General features: G+C 46.9%; 1 protein-coding gene across 2 annotated transcripts in view; it reads left to right on the plus strand.

Annotated features, from left to right (window-relative positions):
• Positions 1-24,080, plus strand: part of LOC118787637 (fibrillin-1-like) — a 61,857-nt gene that overhangs the window by 13,414 nt on the left and 24,363 nt on the right. For both annotated transcript variants that reach the window (XM_036543170.1, XM_036543169.1), the window contains exons 8-32: positions 2,513-2,638; positions 4,106-4,231; positions 5,858-6,010; positions 6,225-6,494; positions 6,814-6,954; positions 7,148-7,267; positions 7,488-7,613; positions 8,135-8,257; positions 9,528-9,650; positions 9,899-10,051; positions 10,595-10,648; positions 10,825-10,950; positions 11,046-11,171; positions 11,304-11,423; positions 11,862-11,999; positions 12,235-12,285; positions 12,639-12,764; positions 13,189-13,416; positions 13,765-13,890; positions 14,254-14,382; positions 15,072-15,197; positions 17,105-17,230; positions 17,493-17,615; positions 18,970-19,095; positions 19,447-19,572. In XM_036543170.1, coding sequence (XP_036399063.1) covers positions 2,513-2,638; positions 4,106-4,231; positions 5,858-6,010; positions 6,225-6,494; positions 6,814-6,954; positions 7,148-7,267; positions 7,488-7,613; positions 8,135-8,257; positions 9,528-9,650; positions 9,899-10,051; positions 10,595-10,648; positions 10,825-10,950; positions 11,046-11,171; positions 11,304-11,423; positions 11,862-11,999; positions 12,235-12,285; positions 12,639-12,764; positions 13,189-13,416; positions 13,765-13,890; positions 14,254-14,382; positions 15,072-15,197; positions 17,105-17,230; positions 17,493-17,615; positions 18,970-19,095; positions 19,447-19,572 — 3,312 coding nt within the window. The remainder of the gene's footprint in view (positions 1-2,512; positions 2,639-4,105; positions 4,232-5,857; positions 6,011-6,224; positions 6,495-6,813; positions 6,955-7,147; positions 7,268-7,487; positions 7,614-8,134; positions 8,258-9,527; positions 9,651-9,898; positions 10,052-10,594; positions 10,649-10,824; positions 10,951-11,045; positions 11,172-11,303; positions 11,424-11,861; positions 12,000-12,234; positions 12,286-12,638; positions 12,765-13,188; positions 13,417-13,764; positions 13,891-14,253; positions 14,383-15,071; positions 15,198-17,104; positions 17,231-17,492; positions 17,616-18,969; positions 19,096-19,446; positions 19,573-24,080) is intronic.

Genomic DNA, 24,080 nt, shown 5'->3' on the forward strand with positions numbered 1-24,080 from the left:
AGAAGTTATTGTTTTCAACATGTCATCCACATACATCCATAACATTTATGTTGAATTTAAATAAACCATGACTTCTTGAGGCAGAGAACCAGCTGATCTATACATTAACTTGTGGGGGCCAACCCAAAATGACACATTCATAGCTGGGGTTGTCATTGTGTTTACCCATCTAGTTGTATTTCTCTTTTGCAATTCCAGAGTACATTTTCTAGTTTCTCAGTCCCAGCTACCCCACTGGTTAGGTTTAACTGCCAGCTTTTCTCATTGTACCTTTCTCTATGCCCCTGTTCCAACACAAGAAAGCCAAGGCAAAATATTTATGTGGAACAGACATGAACACAGCTCTCTGGAACAAGCAGGAAGTGATCTTATGATACAAAAATGTGTTATCGCTGCACAAAGTCCAGTCTTGAATGAACCACCAACAAAATCCTTTTTATTCTCCTAATATGAATGCCCCGGGGAAAGCAATTCACAGAAACTTTCTGTCCTTCATTGTGAGGTTAAGGTATGCACTTTTTAAAATTAAGCAAACACACAACACATTCTTCTCTGATTTAACCTGATTCTCCAGCTTGACACATCTGAGCCAAATGGTGTGGAATGCGTTGGACCTGCGGTGTCCAAGCTAGGTAATTGCTAGGTTTGTGAGGGTGCGATATTTGTTATTCGAATGCACCCTTTAGCTTTCCATCAACACCTACAATCTTCATCTGGCTCCCTCTCCTACTCAAACATTCTGTTTTCGACTGATGAAATGTCACGTCATATTTCAAACTAGATTTAGTGGCTTTAATTTAATTTATAATGAAGCACTAAAACCATCTTGATAGCGGCTCATACAACAATGTTCCAAAATTAAAAACGAAAAACCTCTGCTCAGGGTCCTTAACACAGGCCTTCATGAAGAAGAAGGTTGCTTCCTGTTTTCCTTTACACATCTGTTTTCCTTTAGCATGGAAATCACAAGTGTCTGTACAATATGGTGTTCATAGACACACAGTTGGAAGGAGCAGTAAACATTCTATAATCAAATAACGTCACAATAAGGTTTTTTTCCCCTGTATGAAATATTATGATGAGACTGTGTAGTCATCCTGTTCCTGCATGAAGGAATTGGATGTTCTTTTAAATGAGAGAAAGATGGTCTTGTGTCAGCCTTGCAAAAGTATGGCTTATGAAGGCAGATTAGAAGGCAGACAGGAGGAGAAGTGAACAGCATGTTATAGCTGCACAAGTATGATCATTTTGTGTAGCAGAGAGAGCACAGGCATGATTCTCTAAACTATGAATAAATCTACCCTGGCAGTCTGTACTAGCCATTGGTCCCCAGTGTCCTATTGCCGGCATTGTGTTCCCCTGGCGACACAGGGGTACAGTTCTGTCCTGCTGTTGTCACGGCGATCTGGTGCCGGGGCTTCTGATTGGGTCTAATTACAGGCCAGAGATACGCATTGCTCCCAGCGCGGCCCCACCATGGCTGTTGTCTTTCCCCCTTGTCAACAGCCCGAAATAAAGACTCCCCCAGTGGACACTGCGTCTTTTGTTCCCACCCTGAGACCTAGGGGGATGCGCTATGCTCGCGTTCGCCGAGCACCGTCGTTTGCAGATATAGTTCTTCCCGGTGCCCCCGCGGATGGTCCCGCCAGCCCGGGTCTCTGTGGACTGGGCCGCCAGATGTGGACCGGGACTTCTCCCAGAGCGTTTTGGAAAGCCCCACTGCTGCATTTGGCCTCTCCTCTAATTCCTCCAGCTGTACAAATTCTTTTCATCGTCTGGCTGTCTGTGGGACGCGGGAGAGAGCTAGCAGGGGTGACTCTTTCTCAGAGCCATGATTTACAGCCCCGCGTGCGCGACTACGGGGACGCATTCCTGTCTCCTCTTCTGTCTCTGCATTTGTTATTCTCGCCGCCCCCCACCCCCCCGCCCCCCCGCCCCCCCACCCACCACCCCCCCGCCCCGGAGGCCGAGTGTCTGGGAGCTTAGAAACCTGCTTCTCCAAAGACTCTTCATCACCTTTGTACGGCCTTTTTGTACCTCTCAGAGGCTGGGAAGACTGAGGTCACGCTGTTACCTGATGACATTAGCTATGATTCTGATTCAAATGGGAGGGGAAGAGGAGCATGCTGGGAAGGCTTAGGGTTTGCAGGTGCTGATGCGGCTATATAGGAAATCCATCTAAAACAGTCTTGTCTGTAGCTCTGGTAAAGAGTGAGAGGAAAAAAAAGGCCTTGTAATAGTAATCATGACGCCAAGCAGAACACCAGCTATGATGTTACTCAGTGCTGTAAGTCCTTCTTAAAATGTAACTTTATATTTCATGGGCGCCTAGCTACTCTCTGACTGAAACAAGAGTTTAGCCCTCTCAGCATGGCTGTACAAAGTCAATAGTTGGGTAGCTCTTTTTTTATTATTTTTAAAGCAATAATTCTCTTACAGATGAATAATTTTGTGGAAAACAAATTAGAAGTGATTTTGTTTTTGTTAAGATGGTTTTTTTTCCCCTTGGCAGATGTGGATGAATGCCAGGCTATCCCTGGGCTCTGTCAAGGAGGAAATTGCATTAACACTGTCGGATCATTCGAGTGCAAGTGCCCTGCTGGACACAGGTTTAACGAAATTGCGCAGAAATGTGAAGGTAAGGCTTTGTTTGGTGGTTAAGGGGAAAGCGAAGCATTGCACATTTGCAAAATGATTCCTGTTCTACGTAAGAATGGCCCTCAGCGTACCCATTCAATAGTTGGCCCACTCTGAAATTAAGGCTAATTAAATTTGAATCTGCTTTCTGTTTTTCCAAACCTCAGCGTGGTGACTCTGTAGCAGAGTCTTCGGGACCAAAAAGAATGAACACTAGGTTACAGGCAGCTGCAGCGCATTTTATGCTGTTCACATGAGGGTCTGTTAATGAGCGGGCTTGAATCCAGCACTGAGGGACCAGGGCACGGCCGGGGGAAGTGACAGGTCCCGAGCAGTGACAGAGACCAGTTGTTGGCTGAGGGGAGAGCGGCGTTTAGTTCGAAGAGGAGGAGCGGGAGAGGCACACGTGATGGAGGGGCCGAGGGGCTGAGAATGAGGCCAATTCAAACCCCTGACACACTGACCCCCCCCCCGTTCGAGAGGGGGCTTCTGAGGGTCAGAGGAGGGGCGCCTCCGTCTCCAGGCGGGCCGGCGCCGTAGAAACGCCGGGCCTCTCCGCAGCGCGCGGAGCGAAGCGCCGGTGAGTCAGAGATGACTCAGATGTTTGTCCGCGCTCCCGCTGGCCCGGTGGGCTCGGGGGGGATGATATTCAGAGTGTCCTGCAGCACGCCGATCCGTAAATAAACACCAGCTCACATCCACCAATCGGATTGCGCTCTTTTCTGCAGCTCTCCTTGTGTCTCAACGCTGCAGATATGCCGAGAGCTAATAAACTGCATATTATGGTGAAACACTGGCCAAGATATATGGCTTGGTTTTATATTTAAAGACATTGAGTGTTCAGAGTTATTTTAAGAACTCTCTGGTCTGTAATATACAGTAACTACATTTTTTTAAATTAAAATCTAGTCTCAGCATCTCCCATCCACTTAAAATGAGTGAAAGCCCTATTCTATAAGACATTAAACTGAGGATGCTGGGTTATTAACATAGTTGAGTGGCGACTGGCTGTAATTCTTCGCAGTTTGATTTGCAGAAACGCTAAAAGATGTATTTGTGATGTTCATTTGCTGGAGAGAGTCTGCGCTGCGTTTTGCCTGAAATAATAAGCCGATGCTTATGAAATTCCTGGAGTCTGAAACAGACGTTTCAAATTTTGGTCGAGTTTTATTTTCAAGCGCGCATTAATGTCAAGTGCCATTTCTTCCTGAAACCAAGGCGGTTAGCTCTGTCTAGCAAAATTTGCCATAAAAATTGTTCTCGGACATAATAGCCTTGAATGGCACTGTTTATCTAGCCTTTGCTGTCAGACAATATGGCTGAAACTGCAGTTTTGAGGAAAAAAATCCATCAAAAGAATATTCATAAAGGTATTCCATTGTGTCTGTCTGCTGCCATTTTGTTTTTTTACAGCACATAAGAATACAATATTAGCATATAATACAGGTTTCTGTTTGATATTTGGCAGATATCGATGAGTGTGCCAACATCCCAGGCTTGTGCAATGGAGGTGAATGTTCAAACACAGTTGGGAGCTACTTCTGCAAATGTCCGCAAGGATACTACACTCCCCTGGATGGGTCCAGATGCATAGGTAAGGGAAAGAACTGTGTGAGCGTTTCCCTGTCTTTGAGTGGTTGTGGCGGTGTGGTTGTGGCACAGCACACAGGCACACAGAGTATTGAATATCGGCAGGCTTGGAGTGAAGCCTGTGCGTTCTGTTGCAGGCCCGCTCTAACTGCAGACCCATATGAGCCGTTAATTTACCCCGAGAGAGCGCATTGCTATTCCAGAGTCTCGCATGCAAAGCGTCGAGGGATTAGGGGCGCGCAGAAAGATCGCCCCGCTCCGTTCAGTGAAGACTGGGTTTTTGTTTTTTTTTACGGTGATGAATTGAGAGGAGTTTCAGCACATCTGTGGTCTGGGTGTTAAGGCGGACTCGTGTACGACTGGCTAGTTCCTCCGCCACGGAGGCTGTCAGATGAGTTTTTCCTCTGCGCAGTCCCACACTGCAGGAGGAGGGTTCACGCCGAGAAAGCTGCTGCAGCCCTTCCAAAAAACCCAACCGGCAAGAATTTAGGTCAGTAGTCTGTTGCCTCTTAATGCCACAAGAATGAGCTGTTTTCTTTTACTGCTGTGAATGGAACAGACACGGGCTGTAGCATCACACTGTGAATACCTGGCTGTCGCTGTCTCCCGCTCTCCTCATTAACGGCTTAGGAAACGGCTCACCGTTTAACCCGCCGGAGCCTGGAGCTCTGAGCTCTGCAGCGGGGCTCTGCTGTGTCTGCAGGGTGAGGGAACGCTGCCCGCACTTCTCCGCCGTTGATTCAAAAGGGATGGGAGGAAGAAAGTTCAGCAGCGGTTTTAGTGTCTCTTCCCCTTCTCTTCGACCCATATGGAGGAAAAAGAAATCTGTTAAATGTCCTTCATAAAACATAAGAGACATTCACGAGGCATCATTCAAATGAACTAAGACTGTTTAATAGAATTTCAGCGGCTACATATTGTTATTGTAAAGCGTGATGAAATATGGGGCTTTTGGATTTGTGGAGCCATGTTTCCTGACGTGCTTGAAGGCTGAAGGATATCCCATTGTGGATGTGTGAGGCGGGGAGGGACTGGGTCACCCCTGCCCAGGTGCTTCTGTTTAGTCACACAGCGGGGAGGAAGGGATCATGTTGATATGTAAATCAGAGAAAGCCATCGCGGAGCCCAGAGTTATGGGCCGACGACCCCGTGAGGCGGTGGCGAGCCAAGATCCTCCATCCAAACAAGGCTAGAAAAGCCCTAAATCAGACCCGAGCCCGGTTCCGCCCAGACCCCGGACGGCACCAGAGGGGGGGAATGTGGGTCAGAGAACTCCAGCTGATCCACATTGGCCCCGGCCCCCGGGAGGATGTTTGTTCGGAAAGAATGTCCGCTATGAAGTTCTCCTTTCCAAAAAATCTGTTTTGCCAAACGGTTCTATCAGTTTCCCAGCACAGTGCACGCCGACGTGAGCGTCCGCCTAGGGCCATGTTTTGGATTTTTTTTCTGTTCCTCCTCCCACTTATTTGACATTTCTGAGCCACTAAATAATCATTTAAGATTCCATAAAGCCAACACCCCATCACCCACCCCCCCGGGACATGCATACACAAACACACACCCACACACAAAGGCACACATAGTATGAAAAAAAGCACAGTGGAGTGACACCCATGAGCTTTCGTTGCAGATGCCCGGGCTGGATACTGCTACAACAGCCTGGTGAACGGGCGCTGTGCTGACCAGAGCTCTCAGCTGCTGACCAGAATGCAGTGCTGCTGCCACACCGGCCGCTGCTGGTCGGACGGGACCATCACTGAGATGTGCCCCATACGTGGAACCGGTTCGTCTGTCCATTTCCGCTACCTTAAAAAGCTCCCGCATTTGTGGTCCGTTCCCATGAACTGTCCTGTTTGGCAGACCTTTATTTGGCAAACAGTCAGCATGGGATTAAAATGTAGAATTCCATTAATGAATTGAAGATGAATTACATTTCTTGCCTTTGAGAGTGCAGGCAGGGTGTAGGCCTCTGCTTACTCTTTGTCCCTCTGTTCCAGATGAGTACACGAAGCTGTGCACTCAGATCCAGCCGGTTGTCCCCGGTGTTCCTGGGGTTCCTGGGATTCCTGGGGTCCCCGGGGCCCCGGTTGTCCCCGGGGTTCCTGGGGTTCCGGGAATTCCTGTTGTCCCCGGAGTTCCTCCTATCCCAGGGGTTCCTGCAATCCCTGGAGTTCCCATCTATCCACAACCACCGCCTGGCCCAGAGCAGCCAATCCCACTGCCCCCCAGACAGCCCATTCCAGTCCAGCCCCTGCCCGGGCCACCAAGTATGTCCGTGCCTGCATTTTCACTCACAATAAACAAGTGTAAAACAAAGCTGCAGTAGAAAAGCTTTATATGATTAGTTTGCTAATTACTCAAGGTCTCTCTTGAATCTTTGGAGTCTCTGATAGCACTAAAACAACCAGCACTGCCAGCATTTTCCCTGCGGTTCAGAATGCAGTAGATTATGATTTGTCTTCACACAGAGATTCAAACTCATTCAGTCACTCAAAAATGTAAGACATTGTGAAGAATGCTGAATGTGTTGGTTATGGAGTAAGCGCTGCGCATGTTAAAATTGATGTTTGCTGTGCCTTTCTGCAGTTATTCAGACGCAGAACATCACAAACATGTGCGAGGCTTTCAGGAACCTGTGTCAGAATGGACGCTGTATCCCTATACCCAGAAGCTACCGCTGCGAGTGTAACATGGGCTTCAAGCTGGACGCCAGGGGAGAGTGTGTCGGTGAGCGCTCCCTGTCCAAAACACTTCACTTACCTAGCTAGCTGGAGCGGACTGAACACTACATTACATTACAGTAGTCATTTAGCAGATGCTGCTATGCAGAGTGAGTTACGAAAGCACATACAGAAAAGTTAGGCTGAGTGTGTCGTGATGTGTGATTTGACGCCCTGAGATTGTGTCTTTTACGCTGCAGACGATGACGAGTGCGAGCGGAGCCCTTGCGTGCACGGCGAGTGCGTCAACACGGCCGGCTCCTACTTCTGCCAGTGCCCCCCGGGCTTCCAGAGCACCGCCACCAGGACCGAGTGCCGAGGTGAGGGGGGAGGGCCGGCGCCCCACTGATCAAATCCGCGCTCCTCACACGGAGCCTGACCGAGCCATCCGAGGGGGCCCAGAGCCGGGAGCTCTGTGCGTTGGGGGGGGCTCGGATCGAGGGAGAGAGGGGTGGGCGCATGTCTGGACCCATATAGGTTAGCATGGGGGTGTGGGAGATCCGCGGTCAGTGGAGTGTTTCCCTTCCTTCTGTCCTGCAGATCTGGATGAGTGCGTGGCCAACGGGCGCATCTGCAACAACGGCCGCTGCGTCAACACTGCGGGCAGCTTCCACTGCGTCTGCAACGCCGGCTTTGAGATCTCCGCCGACGGGAAGAACTGCCAAGGTCTGTCTCCCGGTGAAACTGCACTTGCAGCTGTTGCTTCAGAACTCATAATCTGGCTGTCTGCTTTCTATTTTGTGTACCTCTAGATGAAAACAATGCAAAGCAGCCTCACAAGCACCATGTGTTAGCCCGATAACAGCAATGACGAGAGTGTTCCACACAGTTTGACTCTCTGTAGCATTAAGTCACTGAATATGACTGTATGTGTTCCATGTGACTACATACGACAGTTTATGACAATGTATGACTGTATATGACTCTATATGGTTGCTTATAAAAGTTTATAACAACATATAACTGTATATGATATACAGATATATATATAATATATGATATGTGATATTGTATGCACACGACAGTATACATTATATGACACTGTGTTAGTGTATGGAATCAGTAGCACAATGTTGTTGTAGTAAAGATGGAAATTTTGAGGAAAAGTTTGAGGCAACTGGCCTCTCCTGTCTGTCACTGAAAAAGTGCTGCGTCTGACGGAAACGCACTCGCCCGTTTCCTTTCAGACCAAGACGAATGCCTCATCAGAAACATGTGCTTGAATGGGATGTGCATCAACGAGGACGGCAGCTTCAAGTGCATCTGCAAGCCGGGCTTCTACCTGGACCCCACCGGCCGCCTCTGCCTGGGTATGTGTGTTCCTCAGCGGGTTCCAGCTCGGACTGGGGCCCTTCTCACTAGGACGCCATTCTTACCATCATTAATGTTCTCTATAGCCTAGTAATCCTGCCATATCTTCCGTGTGTCTGATTCAGGGAAAAGGTGATGGCTCAGTTTCTGTATAAACCTCAGCTCATTGGTTGAGAATTACAGCCCAGCGATTTGGGACAAACTGTATGAGTCATGGTCAGACACATAACCACAGTTCCCAAACTGGATAAGGCTCTTTTGTTGTTGTGTTCATGCAGGGAAGCATTTACCTAAAGAGTGATATTAAAACCAACCACCTGACTGTCTATCCTTTGCATACTTTTTCAACACGCATAGAAGTAATTACTGCTGAGATGTGTTTTCTTACCCTGACATAGTGTTTTCTTTACTTTGTTCAGGTAATGACTTTTGTTTTCTTAAATTTTCAGCAGGTTTGAGCAATGGTTTAAATGTAATTTGAATTAACTGGCAAAAAATAAAGTGCCATCTTTTCATTTCATTTTGAAAAACAATGGGCATGTGGAGACAGATGAATATTTGTGTGTAAACGGATACGTGTGCAGACACTGTCTGCAGAACCCATACCTTAAACAGCCTCAGCAGAGCTGGGAAAAACCCAATGTGGGAGATCTCAGCATAGATTATGAGGGGCGTTTGCAGTGAAGGTCACAGACTGGCCTGCCTGCATGTACTCCTGTGGTTTGCGTTTCCAGGGTGCAATCACTGCTAAGTAGTCAGTATTTTTCTTTCCCTTTCTTAACTGGCTGCTCCACTGCTCATTATCTGAGCGAGGTGCTTATTTGGTGTGACTGCATTGAAGTAGCAGCCTTGTCGCATGAAGACTCAGTCATAGAAAGATGAGGGCGTCTAGCTGTGGGAATCCATGTAAGGAGGCCACTGGCTCTTGTTCCTTTGTGTATCGTTTTGTGTCATTTTGCTGAATGCAGTTTGCGCTTGACTTCTGCGGTTGCTCTGGATAAGAGCCTTTGCTGGATGTCAACAATGTAAATGTAATGTTATATGTACTTATCGTGTACATATCTCTGGATAAGAGCATTTACTCGATGTCAGCAATGTAAATGTATTGTTTAAATGTACTTAACTTGTCTGTTGCTCTGGCTAAGAGCAACAAATCTGCTAAGCAACAAAATGTAAATGTAAATATTTAGTCACAGTGACCTCGAGCTTTGTGAAGCCTTGTGTCACTGTGTAACCCTCCCCACCCCGTAACCCCTCCTCTCCTTTCAGACATTGATGAGTGCGAAACCCAGGGCATGTGCATGAACGGACACTGCGTCAACACCGAGGGCTCCTTCCGGTGCGACTGCATGCCCGGCCTGGCGGTGGGGCTCGACGGCCGCGTTTGCGTGGGTGAGTCTTTCTCCTCCGTTCCCTGCAGACACCCCGCAGTGTTGAAATGTTGATGTGTTTCGCGTGAGCTCAGCTGGAGGGCGAGGATTGCGACAAACATTCGATCGGCGCGGGGGAGTTCCTCTCCCGTCACCCCGAGATATCCTTTTCATTCTTTGTTTTGGGAGAGTTTGTCCGAGTGGGAACTCTTCAGTCACGCTCTCTTCTCCCTCTCCGCCCCCCCACCCCCTCTCTGTGGTTCAACGTAGACACACATATGCGCAGCACATGTTACGGGGGTTACAAGAGGGGACAGTGCGTGAGACCCTTCTTCGGCGCGGTCACCAAGTCGGAGTGTTGCTGTGCCAACCTCGAGTATGCGTTCGGAGAGCCGTGTCAGCCGTGCCCACCACAGAGCTCAGGTATGGCTGCCTCCCAGCATGCTCTAGCATACTCCAGCTGTACACCACTGACACTTCACAGCCACTGGGGACATCAGTATTGAAAACATCTGGCTAATGGTGTGATCGGGGAAGCACCTTTCTCCACTTATGATACAAAGCCTCTCTCACAGGACGCTGTATGAGCCTGTCACGGTTATGATTTTAGCATAACTGTATCTCATTGGCTAGACACATCAATCCTTAGACACCAGCTAATTTTTTCTGTTTCATATTCTGACTCATATTATGTGTCTTGCTAAAAAGTCCATATTAAAAGGCACCAATTCCTCATTAGTTCTGCCTATTAAAGCTGCGATATCAAAAAGATGCCAAGTTCCACCACATTAAGAGCACGGTTTCACATGCATAACAGCTAAATGACAAAGCACCGAACTGGATAATAACACAGCGTTAAATCTGTCAGCGCAAGGTTTCTGTGTCTTGGAATATCTGAATCTTTAGTTCAGTAGTTGTTGTGTTCAAGGCTATTAAATGCGTGTACCGGGTTTGTCTGTTTTCCAGCTGAATTCCTGGCTCTCTGCAGTCATGGGATCGGCACTACAACTGATGGCAGAGGTACCCACTTCCTGCATGAATCCAGGCCTTGTTCATTCACAGGAGCCAGTGGAACTGTAGTAGATAATTACTGCAATAAATGCTAACAAGTATATCTTCAAATAAGTCTGTCTTGTGGGTCAGCTGTATAGAAGCGGTTTAAAGTGAAATTTCTCATTCCTATCTGTTTTTTCCAGATATAAATGAATGTGCTTTGGATCCAGACCTATGTCAAAATGGAGTGTGTGAGAACATGTTAAGAACCTACAAGTGCAATTGCAACACTGGATTTGAGGTCGATCTGTCTGGGAAGACTTGTGTCGGTGGGTCAGCATTTGCTGCTTCACTTACGCACTTCATGGCACTGTTTGACGTAGGCACTGAGGTACTGAATCATCCTGTGTCTGTTTCCTCACAGATATCGATGAATGCGCCATTAACAGGCTTCTCTGTGAGAACGGCCTGTGCAGAAACACTCCCGGCAGCTTCACCTGCCACTGCCAGAAGGGCTTCGTCTTTCACCCAGAGACTGACGTGTGCGAAGGTGATTCCCCGCGCTCCACAAAGCTGTTTTGACTGATAATTGCAATGTTATTTCAATGATTAACCACTCAGTAGTATTTATTTCACAGACAGCTTGGTTGGCGGTGCAGTAATGCTGTGTTCGCCCCTTCAGATATCGACGAATGTGAGTCCAACCCCTGCGTGAATGGGGAGTGTAAGAATAGCCCGGGGGCCTTTGTCTGCCTGTGTCCGACGGGCAGTACCCTGGACAGCTCTGAGACACAATGTGTGGGTGAGTGGGGAGGAGTATGGGAATGCGGTGATGTGGGAGGGGCAACTGTGGGCGGAGAGGAGGGGTGTGACCAATACTAGCCTGGCTTAGGCTGTCAGCAGCATCATAAAAGCAGTAAATCCTACTTGTGTAATTAACTTCAAAACAGTCATAATAACAGGCACAGCAGAGGTCTATTATATTGTTATTACCAAGTGGTTTAAGGAATAGTAGTGTTACTTAACAGTGATGTAAGCCTCTGTTATTATTTTGAGGGGTTTTTAAAGCAAATTAAAAAAGCATTGTCCATTTACAAAGAGAGGTGCCACCATTGAAAGTAAATCTATTCAGTATAACTATCCACTCAGTAACTACGTTGCCTAAAATGTTGGCACCTGTAAACATGGGGAGCTGTCTCTCCCAGAAATGGAATAACCATGTCCACCTGCTGGTTCACAGAAACCACAAAGGGAACGTGCTGGCTGAAGGTTATCAACGACCGGTGCGAGATCAACATTAACGGAGCCACGCTCAAGTCCCACTGCTGCGCCACAATGGGCGAGGCATGGGGCAGCCCGTGCGCCAAGTGCGAGCCAGGTAAGGGCAGGGACGCCACGCCAGGACCCTGCCAGGGCGGCACGGGGCTTTTACCGTAGCCTGCGTGCATCACAGAGGGTTATATAACGGCTCGTCCTGACATACACTGATTCAGCTTTCTGCTGCTGAACTACTGTGTGCAGGGGGTGTAGCTCTGGTCTGGAGATTGAGGCCATTCAGTTCGACGAGAGTTTCGCCACTGTAAAACATGGCTTCTGGTGTACTCTGCTTTCAGATCCTATATGCAGTAAGGGGTATGCCAGAGTTAGAGGGACCGTTTGCGAAGGTAAGGCCTTCTCTGAATCGGCAGAAACAGACCAATGTGGTTTTTCAAATTTCTTTGTTCTGCTGGTATTCATGCTGAAATATGATGTTTAAATAGAACAAAAACCTGTATAAATGGTAATGTTCTTTAATGTGTCTTATGAAATTACAGTGCACATGTGCATATATATCTAAATATATGCATATATATATATATCTAAATATTACTTTTCTTCATAATTCTGCAGAACTGGATGTTGTGAATTGCATGAACTGTGTACAAATGCAGATTCTGAAACTGTTCTGAAAGTGATGTTGATGCTTTAACGATGTCAGATGTTAGTGTGTGTTGTTAATTCTCTTTTCTGGCAATAGATGTGAATGAGTGTGAAGTGTTTCCTGGAGTGTGCATCAACGGGAAGTGTGTAAACACAGTGGGATCTTTTATTTGCCAGTGTCCCACTGGAATGACTGTGGACGCCAGTGGTAGAACATGCATCGGTATGTAGCCCGTAAACACAGCCAATCTCATTCTCCTTAGCAGGGCTGATGCTATATTTAGCATGGTGGTTATGCTGCTGTGCCGTTTTCATTTTCTGCTCCCTCCTCAAACTTTTCAGTGTAGGTCAATGCATAGTTATATTTCTTCTGTAGGTCTGTCTGCCTCTTTCTAGGTGCAGTTTTATGACTGCTATAAGCTTTGAAGAGATTTTTACATCATGAAATTTGTCCTGGTTGTATCTGTCTGTCTGCAATACCCAGTAGTTATAATTGTACATCTTTAAAATGACATCAGTTAGTGTTGTGCCTTGTGATTGTCTTGCTGTGAAAGTTGATCCATGGAACAAGTCTGACTGGCTAGTCTGAGCGGTGAGAGGCGGGCGCGCTGAGTGACACGTGCGGGTCTGTGTGTCGCCCCCCCCAGACATGCGTACTGAGCAGTGCTTTCTGAGCCACGTGGATGAGCGCTGCGCCGCCCCCATCCCGGGCAAGCACCGCGTCGACGCCTGCTGCTGCTCGGTGGGTGTGGCCTGGGGCCCAGAGTGCGACGAGTGTCCCGAGAGAGGCACCCCCGAGTTCAACCAGCTGTGCCCCCGCGGCCCCGGCTTCTCCCACAGGGGCGACTTCATCAACGGCAAGCCCTTCCTCAAAGGTACGCGCACGGGTCACGGCCAAGCAGCGGCGGAGCTTAAGAGACACCCGGGGTTGTTCGTCGAGTAATTATCTCTGGGTTACATCGCAGCTGTCATTTAACGTGTTTGTGTGGCTTGAGGGTGGATTTCAGCTTAAGCTCTGGAAGAATGTTCTAGAAAGAAAGTGTCTGCAACTGAAACACACAGAAGAGTAAATGGTTTTCATAAGTTTCAAAAACACTGGTTTCCACAAAGCCAAACTCCTAAGGGTTTGATTTTTTTCAGTTTGCCTTTAATAGGCTCTCTGAGGTTTTCCTCATGGCGCGTGTGATGTCACTAACATGTCCGCTCCCATTCCGATTCCACAGACATAAACGAGTGCAAAATGATACACAGCCTGTGCACAAACGGGAGGTGCAGGAACACCATTGGCAGCTTCAGGTGCAAGTGCGACAGCGGCTTTGCCCTGGACTCGGATGAAAGGAACTGCACCGGTGAGTCCTCTTCCTCAGGACTGATGACCCATTTATCGACCGCGGGCTTAATGAATCACCTGTTTTTGAGACTTAGTCTCAGATTCAGTCTAACCACAAGGCTGTTTACCTGTCATATCAAGCAGTAATTTGCAGTGGGTGTTGAGTTGTTTTCAGTCCACAGAAACAAGGTTTCAGTGGTTGGCTTCATTTCTCAGTGATAAGGAGAAGTCCTGCTGCTGTTAGGTTGAAGCTGGGACTTTGTCATTTGATGCATGAGTCTCCTTTTTATTTGATCTCAAGTTGCACATAAATAAATGCACATTCATGGTGAGACGCATCGCTGCTGTAGCTATCCGCTGACCGGGCTGTCAATCGATGCAGATATCGACGAGTGCCGGATCTCGCCGGACCTGTGCGGGCGGGGCACCTGCGTCAACACGTTGGGGGACTTCGAGTGCGAGTGCTTCCAGGGCTACGAGAGCGGCTTCATGATGATGAAGAACTGCATGGGTGAGCCGAGGACGCGGCCGTGCCAAACACACACGCGCCAAACCCCACTGGTCCGAGACTCTGGGCTTTGGGAAGGCATCATGGAACATATTACAGATTAAGACGGCTTTATTTTTAAAATTATATGAGCGGAAACTTGTTTGCTACAGGAAAAAGAAGAGGAAGAAGCGCAAAAAAAAATCCAAACTCCAATCTGATTGCCCGCTCCACAGTTTCAGCCCCGGCCTTGTAATTAGCATAGATAATGAATGGGTTGCAAATGAGCTGTGTGTGGAATAAACGGCTGGGCTTATAACAGGACTCGGCTTGGAAGGGGCTGTTAAGGCAATTTCCTTTAAAGGGCTGTGCAGCATGTTGAATCAGCTTTATGGGAAACACAGCGGCGGCGCTTAAAAACGCTCACTGTATTTCCAGCTGCACGGGCAGAGTGGCAGCCCTCGCCGGTGCCAGGACTGCTCTCCATTAAAGAAACACACCATCATTATTCTTCCCTCCTCGAGGATTTTATATATCCAATTACTTTGTCTTTATGCCTCGCCATCTGCAGAAGTGGGTGTCGGTACGCTCTATACTGTCGGTGTTTTTCGTTAATCTTCGTGCCTGTGCTTATACGTGGCCCGCAGACGGAGGGGTGTATACGCTGAGCATCGGGGTCACACTGTTCTCAATTTTTGACTCCGCCCACACAGATATTGACGAGTGTGAACGGAACCCGCTGCTCTGCCGGGGCGGCGAGTGTGTGAACACCGACGGCAGCTTCCAGTGCATCTGCCCCGAGGGTCACGAGATCGCCCTGGACGGATCGGCCTGCCTGGGTGAGTGCCGAACGGCAAGGGGGGTGGGGGGATGGGGTTTGGTGGTGAGATGGGGATCTGGTTGGGGTGGTGGATGGGTGGTGAGGCTGATGGCTCTGATCATGAGGGACTGGGCTGCTTTACATCTGGAAGGTGGGTATCTGAATGGTAGCGCATGTGTGTGAATGAGTAGCTACGTGCATGAGGGTCTGATTGATTGTGTGTATGGATCTTAAGTGTCTTTGTGTCTGAATGGCTGATAAGAAGGGTGGGAATTTTGAGCTTTTGAAGAGCTTTTGAAGAGCTTGAGTAATCAATGGCATACTGATACTGTAATTCATACAACTTCTTAATCTTTAGCAGCTTTTTAGGGGGATCATTGCATTTCAAGGAGAGAAACTGGGAGTCCATGGCTTCTCTAATGTCAATGGCCTTCTGCTTTCTAGGGACAGAAAAAGTTAGCATGTTTTGGGTTGACCTAAAATGATGCATAACATGTCAAAGTTTCACATAATAGCATGTTAACATTGGAAGATAAATGTTGTATTGATTGTAAAAGCTAAATTTATGTAGATGTGTTGGCAGTGAGGGCCTGTTGGTGTCCTGCAGCAGACCCACCTCTTTTACACTCAAATGTAGTACAATCTATGGATTATTACATTACATTACATGCATTTAGCTGACGCTCTTATCCAGAGCAACTTCCAGCACAATAGAACATAAGTGTATCTATTCCATTAGTTACAGTCAGATGGGCAGTAGATGGGAACTACGCCATCACTGAAAGACAGCAGTTTATGCAACATGCCCAGTTATTGTCACAATCACTGGAGCGCAAAATTCCCTCAGTGAATGGATGCTTTTTTCTGCTTTCAGGCACCAGACCAAAACAATCAAGCCCACCCACTCTCTTTTGCTGTAGATAAGTTGAGAAGAATGTCTGTGGCTCAGAGACACATCTTCTCATTAATGTGTAGCTTTGTCTGTCCTCGTAAGACACAACTTTTAGAAATGCTTACTTCTAATGTTCTTCCAAAATCCGTTTTTATTTGTTGATCCAATTTAATTAGCACATTGCAAACTGACAAACACTTGTTATTGATCAGGGAAGCAAAACTCTGGACCATACCACACATTCTAGACCAATTTTAGACCATATCTAGCTCATGCTGTGTGGATGGGTTGAATAACAGACAGATGTTAGTGAGACTGCATGGCTGACCCACTTGTTTGGTGGTGCCTGAGTGTATAAGTGTCTATAAGTGTATGAGGTCTTGGGCGAAAGGCTAGGGAAATGGCTGCCTGAGATGCTGGGTGGCTGAACGGTTTGAAATTATAGGTGTCAGGCTGGACTGGTGAGCGGGTGTTTGAGTCACTGGGTTGCTAAGCTGATGGGGTGTCTGCCTGTTTCCAGGGGAACCCTCTGCTCCGACTGGGAGGGGGCTGATTTGCTTGGCTGCGGAGAGGGGGAGCCGTGTGCTGAGCTCCGGGGTAACAGATGGAAACCACTCATTTCCAGCTAAGGCCTCTGTCATATAGTTTCCCAGATGAAAAAATAAATACAAGCCGTCTGAAAACAGACCGCAAATGAATTTGATTGCCCTAAAGAACCAAGGAGAATATTTCATGGCCACTACGAAACGCCTGCACAAGTTATATTGTTCCAGTAATTTGAGTGTTACGAATGGGTGGATTATTCATTTTTCAAAAATGTAACGTTCTGGCTGGAGAGTGTGTGTCAATATTTTGGTGGTGAATGACTTCATGCGTGCTAATTATTCATGTTGCTAATATATTTTTTACAGCAGGATTAAAGGAAATGATCTTCAGAGCAAATACAAAAAAACATGTTCCACTGCTCAGGCACGGCTGTTTGCAGATACTGGATACATTGAATCATCATTTATCTTGCTCTGTTCCCCTTGCAGACATCAACGAGTGCGAATTAAGCGATAAACTGTGCAAGAATGGAAGATGTGTAAACTTGATTGGCCGCTATCAGTGCTCCTGTGATACTGGATACAAGTCCACAGAAGACAGGCTGGCCTGCGTTGGTAAGAAAGCCACAAATGGCTCCAATGAGTCCACAGATCCATAAATATGTACACTATTGAACACAGCTACGTGAGAACAAAATGTGGACCTTAGAATTAGTCTTTCTGTAACATCTTATGATATGGGCATGCTTTATTTTCCACTATATGTATTATGTATATATATTCAATGTATATTATCAATATGTATGTATTATGGCTTTGTCTGTCTGTGATGCTGTGTCAGTGATGCCATGTCTGTCTTGGTGCATCTTCCTTTCAGACATCGATGAGTGCACCATTCAGAACGGTGGGTGTGAGGCCTTCTGCACCAACTCAGAGGGCAGCTATGAATGCAGCTGTCGCAGTGGCTACGCCCTGATGCCAGACCAGAGGAGCTGCACAGGTGAGAATGCACCCGCAGAGCGCACCGTGACAGCACCCTCGCCACCGCTACACTCTCGCTGTCCGCGAACTGTCTGGAAAATGCACTATAAGGTGATCTCAGGCCTTTGTGTGCGTGTGGGTGTATGTCTGTATCTGTGTGTGTGTGTGTGTGTGTGTGTGTGTGTGTGTGTCTGCGTGTGGCGAGACAGTGGTGTGGTTTGGCCTGGTTTGGGCCCGTGCCCAGCTGAGAGAGGCTCTCCAGCTCTCCCACTCTGACGGACCACCTCTTCTTCATGGCTCAGGCCCACCTCAGAGCCACAAGTGCGAAACCAATTAGAGGATGACAGAACAAAGGGTTCTGTTTCTTTTGACAACGAGAGAGGCAGAAACAACAAGGAGAAGATGGGGCAGTTTAAACAAGCCATTTACTTCACTGTGGCCGCACATGTATTCCATCATCGATCACTGAGCAAGAGCAGCACAGGTTGAATTCACCTTAAATGTGTCATCACATCAACTGAGACTAACAACATGTACTGCATGCTGGGTTCAACAAGGGTTTGAGTTTTTAGCCATAAAAAACAGTGAGTAATAAGTAATGTAAAATACTCAAACTTTTCAAATGATCAAGCCCAACATTGCTTTTACTAATTTTAATAACAAAAATGAGAGACTGAACTATACAAAGTTCTGCTTTTGATGCTATTCTTTAGTAAACAGAAAAAGAAAATAGCATATACAAAAGTAGTGTATAAGATAAGGATACATAGCCTTGTAGAATAGGGCACCAACTATGCTAGAATACAACTTTTCAGACACTGTTATTCTATAGCTGGCTTGCTGGCCAACTTCACAGATGTCACACCTTTTGTTGTTGCTCTTATTTATTTTGACCCAGAAACACCATACCAGCAAAGAAACTGTGTTGCTGCCACACCACTTAGATGTTGTGTTTCAAGCTAGCAGGTTGGAAGTTCATTTCAAGCTAATTACAGTTAACGAGCTACCCTGAAACAGCGGGCAGTGGGGATCACATGTTTAATGCATTTAAACGTTTATGTACTTAGGTTTAGGAAATGGGAATCAGGCTACCAAACTGCTGAGTCACTCCTGATGAGTAAGCCACATGGGTAAACCATGAGCAACCCTCCTCCCCTACCCCACAGACCATTTTCCTGCATTGCGGAGTGATTTCTCCATAATTCATTTTGTGCGGCTTGTTTATGTTGTCTAAGGAAATGGCTGAAGCTTTTTTTGAGTGGAGGCAGGTCCGGTTTCCTGACCTCTGATTGGTCAGTTGAAACCTGGCAACCCTCAAAGTGCTACTGTCATGTAGTTATCATCAATGCAGTGATGTGCTCTCCTCCCGGCAGATATTGATGAGTGCGAAGAGAATCCAGATATCTGTGATGGAGGTCAATGCACCAACATCCCCGGCGAATACCAGTGTTTGTGCTTCGATGGGTTCATGTCCTCCGAAGACATGAAGACCTGCCTTGGTAAATGGTTTGGAATTTTATCCCATAAACATAAAATATGTGTTTATTTATGTTCTAAATGTGCATGCCAAAGTGAGTTAGGTAGTTATTTTTGTAAAGTTTTAAAAAAACAATCCTAACAATGTGCATCAGACAATGTGACATGTATGCTTGAACTTCGAAAGCCTGGTTTGGTTTTGATAAATCTGGAAATTAAAAAAAAATGACAAGCTTGACGTAGGGGCGATTTAAACCAGATTCTTTTTTGCTGCCTTTAAGTGAGGGGGGTTCCTTTTTTGGTCTTAACAAATAGCGTCCTTTATTTTTAGACTCATGAAATGTCTCCCCCTCCCACCCTTCCTCCTTTTTAAGATGTTGACGAGTGCGAGCTCAATCCCAACATCTGCCTGAGTGGGAACTGCGAGAACACCAAGGGTTCCTTCATCTGTCACTGCGACCTGGGCTACTCTGTCCGGAAAGGAACGACAGGCTGTACAGGTAAACGCCCTCTTAACCTCCTCGGTGGGTTCAGCTGGCGAGAGTCTTCATTGGCACAGTGAGAGCCGTGCTCCGTGGAGGGAGACCAATCAGGGCAGTTGGTGCTGGCAGCAGTGACCAGAGGCGGATGGGTCCAAAAAGGTGACCTCATCCTGGGCTGAGCGCTGCGGGTCTATCTGGTCGGCGCAAATTCAGTCTGAGCTAGGGATGACACGTCGCTTTGGACGAGGCCACCTTTCTGGACGTGTCCCCCCCTGCTTCCGTTCCTTTCTCAATCAGGGGGTCGCTCATTTTGATGGATATCGGAACGGACCACTGGGCTTGGAACGCTGGTCTTTCTCCCATATGACCTCGGCATGGGTTCAAGGCTGCCTGTCTCAGAGCTTTGGACTGCTAGGGCTGACAGAGTCGTTATCCTCGCAATCTGCAAAGATGAAAGCAGTGAGACAGTACAATGGGAGCTGGGGGGGTGAAAGCTCAGTGAGTCAACAGGCTGCCACCATTAATTAGTAGCCGTTTAATGGTGGGACATTAAAATGGACCACCACCACCTCAGAGCCCTCTTGCTTCCACCTGTGAACTGACTACTCACATCTGTGTCCTTAAAGGCCTTGGAACGGCCATCAAGGCCAGTGATCTCATCCAGGGTTTGCATCAGGTTTTTTTTGGTGAGAAAATATGCACCAAATTACTTTGCTTCCTCTTTTGTTGTCTTTCTTATTAACCCCGAGCGAACCATGACGTTACAGTTGTGCCATTGCAATAAAACATAATGGCAGGCCCAAAACAAACAAACAATGAGGTCTGAACATTTTTTTATCATCGCATCTCTCACCATGGGGTTCTTCTTTGTTTTTTTGGTCCGACAAAATTTTGAGGGAAGGCCTCCTGTGGGAGGAAGGGGATTCGGAGACGGTGATGTCCGGGGCAAACCGAGAGGACATTCCATGTTAATTACGACTGAAGTGACGACAAGCTCAGGATCTGTGGCGGGGGGATACGAGGGGATGACTAAGTGAATCAGACCAGCTGTTCAAGGATCCAAATGGGCGTAGGCATGTTTAGATTCCTTCACCGTATCGCTTAATCTCCTGTTATGTTCGCTGGACCTGCACCTTGCCCAGATGGCGTTACGGTATATAGCTATGTAAGCTGTGGGAATTTTGTACAATGTCATTCTTATAAGATGAAGTAACTTTGCAGGATGATGTTTGGGCCGTCACTATTTAAGAAACCTGTGCCTATACAGATGGCCGCCTTGCGTGCGGTTTTCGGGCTTGACAGCGGCCTGCGCGCGAGACGGATTGGTCAAGGAGCGCCGATGGGAAAAGCTTTACAGATTGTGTTTTGTGGAAGCTGGGAAAGAGACGCGTTTGATGAGAACAGCCAATGTGATGGCCGCTGGGTTTTATTAACATTCTGTCTGCATTACTCAGCTCGCTTGTCATCATTGTTTCCAGTTCGACAAACAAACAAATCTTTCCAAATCATGGAGCGGCTTTGGAGGATCCCTCGGCCCTGTCAGTTGCGCCGATGCGCCCGCTCTTGCCCTAGGCAGATGTTTACTATTTCCCTTTTGTTTTTAAATGGATTTCAGGCCACAGGGGGGAGAGGAGTACACTTTGTTCCTATCTGCTATGTTGGAATTCAGACATTTGAATTTAGAGGAGTCTGGGATTAACAGAGCGCAGGAGGAGGATCAAATAAGTAGCCAGTTTTACGACTGGGTTTTATTTTAGTGATGCTATACGTTTTGAACCTTGCCATTCATTTTTTATATCATTTTTAATCATTCCTATTTTCATTTTCATCTTTTAAACCTGCCTTTTGAAAGGTATGACTTAAATGCTATGAAGAAAAAAATGGTTGAAAATGATGAGATTCGGGGCTTGGGTCCTTTTCGCCAGCATGAAATAAAGCTCTCCTTCATCCAAAGACCTGACCCAGCTGCAAATGATAGACCTTGGGGAATAATTTCCCTTTTTATTTAACATTACTGAACACATAAAGATAGGGTGGGAACACATTTCTGCAACAGAGGGGTTTAGAAGTTTAGGAGCGGCCCCGCTCAGACCTACATTAAATCATTCTCACAGAGACCTCTTTGTAGTCCGCATGGGAAGTCCACAGCGTGCAACAAAAATGTTTTAAATCACAGAGGGTTCTGTAATGCCTGAAGTCATGCTTTTCTTTCTGCCCTGACAGATAGAAACAACCCCCCACCCCCCCGCCACCACCAGCACCACCACCTCATATGTGAAGCATTAGCCTCTTTAAAACAATCCGAATCTGCAGTTATCATTACCGGACTCGGTCGACATGTGACCATGACACGGATTTTACATGCTGCGACTTCTGCTCGCAGTTTATTGGTGGGGTTTCCACATTCTTGGCATGACACACTTGTTTTCATGGGTCCCCCCCCCCCCCCCCCCCCCGACTTTGGCTTCAAAGGTCTGTAGGAAGTATCTGTAATCAAATGGATATCTCAGAGGAATCCTGTAATCAGATGCAGCGCACAATGTTTTTAACCCTCATATTAACAAAAGATGAGGATTTTATAGCACGAGATCTCAAATTTTCTACGTGAAAATGTGCACCCTTCTCCTCAGAAGAAGCTCTGCGTGTTCTCGAAGCTCTACTTTTCTCTCATTTTAAATTACTGACTGAGTGCACAATAAAACAAGTACACATGCTGAGAAACCTTGGGATCTTGGTGTGGTTGAGTTATATGACTTCCACCTATTCTTCCCAGTGTACCCAGCTTTTGTGCTCTTGACTCGGCCCTCGGCCAGATATTGTTTTTGTCAAAATTGGCCAGATACTGTTTTGTTCCAAACATTGTAAAGTTTTGTTTTATGCACAGATGGCTTTCTGATTAAAACATATAACATGGCCTTGGGTAAAGCAAGCAAACTGCTGGTCAAACGTATCTGCGAGCAAGCAAATCAAGCATATCAATGTGGTCATCCTTGCAGGAATGCCATGTCCACCCCTGCCAGCCAAGGCCCTGGGGTGATTTTAGTGACAGTGTGCCTGGTGCCACGTGCCTTTTCTGTTTCACTTCGGCCTCCTTAGCACTTAGCGATTGCAGGTCCCCCCTCTCTACTTTTACTCTGATCAAGTACACCCAAGGCCTCACGTTAGCTCAGCTTTTACTTGCTTCCAAAGAGAGTGAGTTCTGTTACTCGCAGACAGGAGTAGTATCCTTCCTCCAGTCCTGTATGTGCATGGGACAAGAACCCCACTCTAACTGATTGCCATGAATTCTGAGCACTCTCAGTTCTGTCTGCTCATCACTCTCAGTGAATGCGTTTTGCTTTTGTCCACCCCACCTCCGTGCTGTACTACCTCCTCCCTGCAGGGGGAGCCAGGCTTTTTATGGACAGTGTCCCCAGTAGATCAGGGTTAAGGTCACGCTAATCTTCACAAGCAAAAGCCTGATGTCTAAAACATGAGAGAGATGGAATCTTTTTCATTGTACGAGTTTCTTGATTGAAATATTGATAATACATTTTAAAACACTTTTCCCGGGAGTCGGTTTTCATTCTAATTGGACACGATGATAATAAAGTGCATGTGCAGCATTAGTTTTCAGCACGCGATAACTCTTTTGTTTTACTCTTATTCCCAATAACTTTCCCATCAGAAATTTGGGCGTGCAAATTTGCCAACAATTAACATTCAAAGGGATTCTTTTCTCCAAACCAATAAGAACACATAATACAGCCTTGTTTGTCTTTCTGCATGTTATGATCAAAGGGGGTAATTTGGAAAGGTTGGCACTGCATTTTGATCCCTTTAGGAAAGCACACAAAACCCTCAGCAGACAACTGTGACTTAAATGTTGTTGATGGAGGGCTTAATTGGCCCCTAGAGATGCCAAAATGTTGTGACATTCTCCCTTCTGCGTTACGGACCTCTCACATCTTCAGACAAAAAAGACACAATTGCAAAAGCTTGTTCAGAGATTAATTGGGAGTTGAGTCACTGAACTTGAATGTTTAAAGACTCTAGAGATAGTTGGAGGGTGAGAGGTCGCCTGGGACCCCAGTGCCAGCCCTTTGTGCAATCCTGCCTCTGCTGACGGCGTCCTGTGTGCGGTGACCCGGTGCACTGTGGACACAACGACGGCTTCTCTCGCAATCCAGAAACTCTGGAAAAGACACAATGCAATGCAGAATCGAAAATATGTCTGCCACATACTTACAGGCTTAGGTTAGCCCTAATAAAGAGCTCTGTGGCAACAGTGCCTGATACACTGCCCAGAGAAATAGAAAGTGAGTTCAGTTCTGCGGCATGTTTTATGATAATTTCATAATGCAGGGTATGTCGTGACCTTCATTAAAGTGTGGTGTGGAAATGGTACCTGCTGAGCAGATGGGCGTTTGTTGAGAGCAGATGTCAGCCGGATGTTAGCCCCATTACCTCATCAGAATATGGTAACTCCCATTTAAAGCAATGCTTTTAACAAACATAGATCTTACAGGACCTCTTCTGACCATTGG

Source organism: Megalops cyprinoides, chromosome 13 (genome assembly GCF_013368585.1).
Source record: "Megalops cyprinoides isolate fMegCyp1 chromosome 13, fMegCyp1.pri, whole genome shotgun sequence".
Classification (NCBI taxonomy): domain Eukaryota; kingdom Metazoa; phylum Chordata; class Actinopteri; order Elopiformes; family Megalopidae; genus Megalops; species Megalops cyprinoides.